This window comes from Neopsephotus bourkii, unplaced genomic scaffold, assembly GCF_033783945.1.
Source record: "Neopsephotus bourkii isolate Nb327-2 ecotype Australia unplaced genomic scaffold, CSIRO-AGI_Nbou_v1 NB_99, whole genome shotgun sequence".
Classification (NCBI taxonomy): Eukaryota; Metazoa; Chordata; class Aves; order Psittaciformes; family Psittacidae; genus Neopsephotus; species Neopsephotus bourkii.
Genome location: NW_026900616.1, coordinates 1 through 9,619, shown reverse-complemented (window position 1 = coordinate 9,619; position 9,619 = coordinate 1). Strand labels below are relative to the sequence as shown.

At 40.4% G+C, this 9,619-nt stretch overlaps 1 protein-coding gene across 1 annotated transcript; it reads right to left on the bottom strand.

Moving 5' to 3' along the window:
• Positions 1–713: 713 nt before the first annotated feature.
• On the bottom strand, positions 714–5,818 carry LOC133213816 (kinesin-like protein KIF20B). Its single transcript, XM_061356349.1, has 6 exons — positions 5,686–5,818; positions 4,097–4,281; positions 2,210–2,258; positions 1,456–1,650; positions 1,223–1,334; positions 714–778 (listed from the first exon to the last, which is right to left on the bottom strand). The coding sequence occupies exons 1-5, from the start codon at positions 5,777–5,779 to the stop codon at positions 1,291–1,293; spliced, it is 567 nt and encodes a 188-aa protein (XP_061212333.1). The 5' UTR covers positions 5,780–5,818; the 3' UTR covers positions 714–778; positions 1,223–1,290.
• Positions 5,819–9,619: the final 3,801 nt, after the last annotated feature.

The window sequence follows — 9,619 nt, the reverse complement described above, 5'->3', positions numbered from 1 at the left end:
TTTACAAGTCTACATATCTTTTCCACCAAAACCTTAGTGAGAGCATTGTCTATTTTAAACAATAGCTTTAAAACGTTCTAGGCAATATTTAAAATCCACAACTAGTCCGCAATTCGTAAAAGGACTTACTTTGACTGTTGACAGTTCTTGAGTGAGTTAATACACTTGCCTAGAATCAGGAGGGAGGTGTTTATATTTCTACTCTCTTTCAATCTATCCCCTTCATTACGGGTCTTGGTACATCCTTCTGAACCAGCAAGATCACACAATGACAATCTGAAAGCAGATAAAGAAATCCACTTTATCCACCTTTGAGCATGAAGAAATTACATGCTTTTTAAAACACTTTCCTTAGATAAAGAATTTCTTGCTGCTTCCCTAAACAAGTTTCACACTACTGCCTGCCAAACTCTTCCCCAACAGGTTTCCCCTTCCCCCCAATTCCTTCTGAGGACTTACATGAGTTCAGGAGTACAGCAGGCTAACTGAACCCTGTGTTGAATAGAGGGTACAAGATACAAAACAGCACTGCCACCTGATGGCTTGAGGTAGAGGACCAAGTACCATATGAATTTAGAAAGTGGGGAAAACTGTACGTGCATGAGGCTCTACCAGAGAGTTCTGGGTGTACAGTGCAGTACCAGCACATCAACATGTAAGATAACTGACAACATCATAAAAGAGGGAGACTCACCTCTGAACTTACTCATTGACTCCAATCACTTCTGGTGCTCCTGAATCTTCAATTTTCAATACTTTATCTGTGAATATGCTGTGACTTAAAGAAATTTAAATCAGTAGAGAAGTGAAAATATTTTCAGCCTCCTCCACATCTGTTCAAAACACTGTTGAATCTGCCAACATATCTATACATATACCCCATCAGATACAAACTTTTGAAGAGATACTTATGTAGCACTTATTTTCCTTTTTTCTCAGACATTTAGATAGAGTAAAAGCCAAGTGCTTTTGCCTGAAGGAGACTATTTGATAGAACACTGTTAGGTTTAGTACATGTTCATCTTATTGAAGGATTGAATCCTTTTGGCTCAAAGCACTGCTAAAGGATGCCAAGCCCTAAACAGAGATATCTAGACCTTCTTCCTAAGCCTAGATATCTAGACTTTCTTAAAGCTTCTTCCCTAGACCTTCAAGCCATATTTTTGTTGCATGCTCCGTCCCACACACCATCCTATGCCCAGTGTTATTCAATGTTTCTCACCTCCTGCTGGAGTTAGCATTTAGTTTCGTGCTTGCAGTACTCTGATGTTTCAACCCCAGTTTTAGAAGTCAAAAAGCTTCTTTAGAATCAGAAATCTGTACCCACTGCAGACCTTTAGGAAGAACAAACATGATAAATTTGTAAATATCAACAAAAAGTAAGAAGGGCTTCAGAGATAACATATGCACACCAGGAGTAATACTATTTGGCAATTTGCAATGTATTCCAATCACCTTTTACATACGAACAACCCTTGATGTCTTGAGCAAGGCGTAGCGTCCTTCCTTTCTTCTCATTTGATATAGGAATCAGGAGATCATAAAAACATTCATTGTAAATCTCAAAAAATGAAACCCAAACAGAAAACTTCATGTCATTTTTCACAGTTGGGCTAGACTGCTCCGAGTCTTTTAAGAGCTGTTCCAAATCTGGCAAGAACAAAGTATTACAAGTCAATATAGGCCTAGTAATGTGAATTTCATTTTAAAAAACTAGTAAGTGAAAACTGAGCCTTCTAGAACACGTGTCGTAGACAAAAACAACTGAGATCCCCTCCCCCTTTATTAAGCATCACACGTTTACCCTACATAATTGCCAGAGACACTCTACCACTTCCTTTTCCACTTGCAAATTCTTTCAAATACACACAGCTTGCCTGGAATTATTCAAGTCTCTCCAGTATCTTTAGAAGGTTGAATTAAATCAACAAGTACACTTCATTCTGACTTTTTAAAGCAAACATGGGTAGTTTTTAAGTGCAAGAATTAGATTACATACAGTTACTCTAAAAGCCTGTCAGGACACCATTAGGGCCCACAGAATAAGCAGTACTGTTTTCTGCACAGATAACTTGCTTACTACCCAATTCACAGGCATATAAAAATGTCAAGTCGTCATTTTGTTATTAACATAGGCCATAAGTCAGTTATTGACCTGAAGAAAACTTCTTTGTGAGCTTCGATTACAATTCCTTAATATTAAACATACCCTTGGAATCAGCCGGTGCTTTGTTGGTGGTGCTATTTCTATGGTCTACCTATAAAAGAGAACAGACTTGAAGATGCATTGTTGACCCTACACCACTAGGTACTCCTGTAGTAGCTCTATTGTCCTACTAGATAAGAATGCAGCACAGCTGTAATATGCCAGTACAAAGACTCTGCCTACATATTATGCCTAGTGCACCAGTAGACTCCTGTTAAAAGGATTGTTCTTACTTTAATACTCATTCCTGACATTTCCATTATGTCAGGCCTTATCACAGCATACAGCACTTCAGCTTGCTGAACCAGAAGAAAATGAGCCAGAGAAAGAGAGAAGTGAGAGCCCGCACAGAAACAGGGTTATTTAAACAGGATGATTTGCAGGAGTCCAGTTGCAGTTTACACATTACTCTTTATCACAGCAAATGTGGAGTCCTGATTTTTTTTTATTATTGGCATTTTGCTAATCCAGAATTCCTTATCTTGCAGTTTATTAGGTCAGCTCTCAGAAACAGGGAAGTGTAGAACATATATTCACTTAAGAAGTTCAGTGAGCAATTTATTGCTTTGTGATTCAACTGTGAAAGGTTTCTGCAGCCTGTAATAAAGTCTAGGTCTTAGGAAGAGAACAAAAATCTTCTGTGCTGTTCAGTAAAAGAAAACCACAAGTCTAGAAAAGATCAAAGAACAAATCAGAGCTTATGAGGTTCATACACATGTACTCCATTCCCAGTTTTAGTTTTGGTTGAATGATCTTTGTTTAGAAACAGAACTGCCTAAGAGAGAGGGAAACAGGTCTGGTTTAAGTCAGTTTGGTTTTGTTTGTGTGTTAGGTTTTTTTTGGTTGGTTTGTTTGGGTTTTTTAATGTTTTGTCAAGGTTATATTTCACTTAAAGCTGGAATTCTATAAAGATATTCCTGAAATAGTTAAATAGTTAGATAATCAAAACTTTTAGGTTTGAGCTTTATACATTAAAAATACCTATAAAAATCTGCCTCTTAATATAGATACAAACTTTGCCACTGGAGAAGTCCAGTTAACTAAGATTAGTCCCATACATTCCAAGACACAACAGCCAGAATACTTCATTATAACCCGGCATACCACTAGGGAGATAAATTAGGCATTTTCATTAAAGAAAAAAAAAATAGAAAACCACAATAATTCCTTCCTAGTTCAAATTGCCAGCATACACTCAGGTTTCTTATTCCATTCATTTCAGAATTAAAAACATCAAGAAAAAGGGTATCCTTACATAAAATACAAATCCCCTATAACTGTAATGAGACTAAACAGCTTCAGGATTCCAGGCAGCTCATGAAACTGAGGTGTATTTCTGGACTATTCAACAGTGATCTGTTTAAGAAGGAAGCCCAGCACAAACCCGTTTTAAATCAAATTTTTAGAAGTCCACTGGCTTTATAGCTCTGCTTTAAAAATTAAATAAAAATTGCTTCTTTTGAGGATACTTGCCAAACAAAGAGGGGAACAACCTCAAAATCATTAATTTCAGTCAAGTACCCTGAAAGACAGTAATTCTTTAAAGGAGCAGACCTAGAAGCATCTCCACAGATGGGGATACTATTAGTGTACAGTCCTTTTTAAGCACCAGCAACCCTAGAGGATAAATTGTCAGGTGCCCAAGCTACAGGAAAACACACCCCTAAGTTTACATCCTACCAAGTATTCAGCTGCAAGACAGAAACCCACAGGAAAACAGGGTTCATCAGCTCTACTGCCCACTTTACTGCTCATCCGAATGGCTGGCTGACAGCAAATAGATATGTCCATGCTTAAATACAATGTATTTCTATTGAGAAATTAACAGGGTAACACTGAGCTATCTAAAGATGTGCATACTCTTCAGTATAGGAAGAAGTGATTCTTTACCTCTTTTGTTAGGCGAAGTATTGAATTTTTAATAGCAATTTCTTCTCTCACTTGGTTTTCAGTCAGCTTTATATAATCTCTACAACAATGGGGTTTGAGATCCATTGCTGTGTATAACTTTCCTCGAATGCTTTTAAACAACATATCCATTGCCCTTGGCAGAATACCAACATCATCTTCTGTCCCTGAAGGCAACATACAAAAGAAAGATCCTAATTATTACTGGGACCAAGATAAACAGATAAATGAAGACAAAAATAAGAAATCTTAATCTCAAGGGACACATGAGGAATTTGGAGGCCACTTACAGCATCAAGCAGTAGGGTTTTGGTTGGTTGTTTGTTTTCTCAATAGAACAGAAACATCATGAATGTTTTTGAAAGTATTTGGCTTTCAGCAACTGCTTATGCTCTATACTTCTGACAGTAAGGGGTAAAACATACAACAAAAAACTGCTGGGGTATTCTCATAAGCTTAGCCTTAAAGGAAAAAAAAAACAACCCAAACAAAAATACTACAACCAAGAAGACACTTAGAGAACTGGAGTTTTTGAAATCAAATTTCATAGGCTGTCTTCACTCACTCTCTCAAGGAAGTAATCCTGAAATACAAGTCATTACTGATCTCTCAGCTGTTGCCCTGTACTAATTCCACAGACCCGACAAAAGAAGTACTAGAAACCTTGTGGAAAGGACACAGGCCTTTCCCTACCCCAGACCCTTTTCTCAGAGCATACTACTTTTGCTCCTGAAAGGCAAAAAGGAGTCAAATAAAAGATTTTGTGCACATTGGATTTTTCTGAATCCAGATGCAAGTTTAAGAAGGGTTCACTTAACTGATTTCTAAACCAGAGAGGATGTGATAGACTAGAAGAGAAACTACTGTTCTGTCTCAGACTCCAACAGCATTATCTTCCAGCCTCTGATAGTTTCTGCTACTCTTGAGACAGATGGGCTTCTAGGAGTTACAGCACTAGCTGCACCACATAAATCAGAACTGATGTAAAATCTAGGTAGCACTTAAAAACCAAGCCAAGAACTAAATAACATAGGAAATTAAAGTACTGTTGCCTTATGTTTATTTCTCATCATTGTCTCTCTTCTCTAATCATTTCTTGTTTATTGTGATGTCATTTGTTAGTCGACTTAACATGAACAAAGTAACACTCACTGGCAAACAATAAATAGTCTTAAAAAAAGACACAAAAACCCAAACACTAGTCTAGTGTAGAGTAACTTACATACCTTTCATATCCTGGTACACAGAAGCTATGTTTTCCTAACTCCCTCTCCTCCCTGACAGTCTAGATCCTTCAAGGGGAAAAGAAAACTCAAACAACTGATTGAAATTATTCTAACCTTACAAATCACTGTATGCTTACTTTAACTCTGGGAGGGACTCCATCTGTTGGCAGCTTAGCGATATTTGTAATGGAAGGGGGCTCGCAAAGGCTATTTATTAATATTCAAGATAAGCCAATGTCTAGGACCTACACTTTAAATAAAGTAAAAAGCTATAATATTTCTGCTAGAAGCAATGAGCACTCAAGAAAGAAATTTCATTCAAGGAGAACTCACATCTGCTTATACCTTGGAATGTGTAGGTTTTCCCAGCATTTGTAACACCATATGTAAAAATAAGGCGATTATATCCATCTAAGAAATCCTGCACAGGTTGCCTCATGGCACCTTCAAAGACTTCTTCTTGAGTTGTTTCAGGTCCAAACACCTGAGCATAAACAAAATAAAGACATCTCTTGGTAAAGCAATCATTAGAGGCTTCTAAAGAATCTTTTAAATATTATATATCTGTAAACTTAAAGACTACTGATTATTGTTACAAACGAAAGGTCTAAACTCCTTTAAAAAGATATCCAAACAATGCAAGCATCAAAGTTTTCTTACCTGGCTTGTATCTGAGCGTGAAGAAACCAAAGAAAATTTAGTAGAGAGATCTGCTTTAATATCTTCCACGTATGCTGGTCCTGTTCTTTCAGGTGGCTCAATACTAATAGTATAGGAGCATCTGAAAAGTCACTCATTATCCAGCATTGGTTCCATCCTGCAAGATAAAACACAACTATTTTTTGCTCTCTGATCATATAATATAGAGCTCGTGAAGTCCTTTAGAATACAATTTGAAACCAATAGGTTCAAGTTCTCCAAGGAGAAAGGTTTCTTTATTCTATATATCATTTACATAGCCAGTTTCTGATAGCTGGGGAGAGTGTCTGCAGAGGGGTTAGCATCATGATGAAACAAGAACAGCCATTCTCCCATTTGTCTTTTAATGGAAAGCAACTGCTTACCAGGAAAAGCCTTACACATATACCACGACTTTGCTAAAAAACATGTCTGACAAGGGAGATAAAATAAAAAAACCCACCAAACAAATTACATTGCTCCACATCCACTTGTCCATGATCCCATTATAGCATCCATTCTGAATACTCATTGCACGAGTAACCAAAATTCATGGATATCTCTGCAGGACCTGATAAATTCCAAAGACTAAAAAAAAATACCTGTTGTGGTTTAACCCCAGCCAGACATCTTTTTCACTCAGTCCCCTGTGGGGGTTGGAATGTATCGAAACTGGCAGAGACCACGGGAAGGGGAAGCTACAGCAGGCAATTAAGAATGACCATGGAAAGGAGGAACCCCAGGAGGCAATTAAGAGTGACCCGTCCCTGACTGGTACTTGGAAGATGTGGGAACTGGCAAGGAACAAGGACATCGGAACTGGGAAGAAGATGTCGATAAGAAAATCAGATGGACCTTTCACCTGATGTAACCACAAGGCAGACACAGATGTGCTTGGCTAATTGCTTGAAAATATAAATATCGTGTAATCTTTGCAATAAACGATCCAGCTTGCACTCTACCTCTGGGTCCGTGCCTCCACCCTCACACTCCCCCCCCTTCTTGCCCTCCCCCTACTCCTGAAGGGACGGAGAGGAGAATCAAAAAGAATGCAACTCCCACGGGTTGAGATAAGAACAGTTTAGTAACTAAGGTATAACACAGATCACTACTGCTACCAGCAATACTAATGATAAAGGAAGTAACAAGGGAAGAGAATACAACTCATCACCAGGCGACCGATAACTCATCCCCCCAGCCCGACCAAGCACCGACCGATACCTCCTCCAACCCTGCCGTCCTTAGCCCTATCAGGTAACTCTCCCTTACCTCCTGGGCATGACGTGCTGTGATATGGAATACCTCTTTGGTCAGTTTGAGTCAGGTGTCCTGTCTCTGCTTCCTCCCAGCTTCCCTCCTCCCTGGCAGAGCAGGAGGCTCACAAAGCCCTTGGCCAAACCAGAACATCATTGTTTTCAGCTCTGTTCCCAGGCCAAAAGTCAAAACACAGCACTGCACCAGCTACCAAGAAAGAGAAAAACGACTGCTACTGCTAAACCCAGAACAATACCTTTAGCTATTAAGGGGACACTAGAAAATTAGAAGACCCCATGACACAGTATAAGTATTGCCTTTTAGCATTTTTCAACCATTTTACGCATCAACAATTCATTTATAAATCTATGATTTAAAGACTTCTGTCCATCTCAGAACCTGGGAAGTGAAAAATTTGCTATTGAAAATGAAATAAATTAATTCAATGTTGAGTAGACAGATAAATTTCAAAATAACTTTTTTAAAGTGCATTTAAAAATGTTAGTATATTTTGTTGGCATTTTACTCTCCTACTGCTTTTTCCTGTGGAGTTACAGATGTGACTTGTCAGCTTTAATTATGGACTGAGTTTAAAATAACTAACTCATTGGGCAATTTCTCATAGAGGATGGCAGCAAGCATTGTAGCAATTGGACACCTACTACATGACCTCCTAGTTCTGAAATGCACATGCAGCGCTCATTAAAGCAATGGACAGATCAGAGCTGGTTCAAAGCCCCTTTGCTCAGGAAGAGGAGTGCCTATAAAGCAGTTGTAACTTTTTTGCTCCCCCCAGCATAAAACCTGAAACACGTCTGCACTTCAGAGCCAAACCACTTTGAGGCTTAGTCTTTCTACCCAGCCTGTAAAAGGCAGACACAGAACTTCATTAAGTTAGGCAAACATCACCACGCTACAAATGAGGTAGAGTTCTAGATAAACTAAGCAGCAACATTTACTTTGTTCCTCCTAATATATAGCTTTATTTTGTTAGGCCTGGTATGAAAGCAAGGAAAACTTGGCCTGAAATACTATCACAGCTTGAACAAACACTGACCTGTAACTAAACTACTACAGGAAACAAACATACCTGTGCTATCACCATCTAGAAGTCTTACTGATCAGATACAGAAAGTCACACAGTAAAACTCTTGTCAGGACTTGACAGGAAAAATACTTCTTAGATAGCTGACACCTTAATTGCTTTAAATATAAACTTTAAATATGATTTGCAAAGATTATGCTCTTATTCTGTACCTTTTTATGCAATTCAAAAAACATTAAGCTATGTTTGCAAAGCTGGAACTCCAAGTGCTCATATGAGCCCAGCACTAAAACCAGTAAAGTTCAGCCAGACAACATGGAAAACCCAAGATGCAGACTGTCCATCTCCACAGCATGTCATACGGCACAGTAATTACCATAGGCATTCTTATGTAAACAGGTATACTACCTGGCTGTAGGCACCGAAGCGTGCTTACATACTGGGATATGTTATTGTAACTCTGCTTATAGTGACAGTAGAGTTTAGAGCTGCAGAGACCCTAGCAGAAAGGGATCCAGAAAGGCACACAGCAAACTGCAGTCACAGTACACACACGGGCTGTGTAGTTCTGTTAAGCAGCACAAGAAAGGATAGAAAAGGCTCCACACAGACTGGCAGCTTGACATCAGATGTTACATGAAAACAAAGGAAAAAAAACCATTTTCCCTCTGCGAATATCAACCTTTCACTTCAAGGCTTTGCACTATTTTCCCAGTTTTATGGGACACTGGCACATTGCCTTGTCAGCATCACAGCCCTGGGCCAAGCATTACCCGCGGCTTTCAAGTCCGGCAGCCGTACCGAGCTTTCAGACTCCCCCCACCCCAAGACTTCCCACACACCATTCCCAACCGCAGGCGCCAGCCACAATGAGCAGAAGAGGCCCCAGCGCCACCCTCCAGGACGGCCACCCTCCAGGACGGCCACCCTCCAGGACGGCCACCCTCCAGGACGGCCACCCTCCAGGACGGCCACCCTCCAGGACGGCCACCCTCCAGGACGGCCACCCACACTGCTTCTTCCCAGCTTCGCCACCCGCGGGCCGCGACCACGGCCTCCTTTCCTCCTCGCCCAGCACCGCCGCCACCCGCACGACTCGCCTGAGAGCCGAGGCTCCACTGGGCGGGCGCAGCCGCCAGCTCCAGGCACACGAAGGCAGCCCAGCGCTCCGCCCCCTTGAACCACTTCCGTCATCACCGGTACCACGCAGCCGTCACGGCCGCGCCTTCCTATCAAATCCCACCAATGGCAGTGCGCGCAGGGAAATGTAGTCTTGGGGGGGTGCCGTCGGTCCGGCCTGAC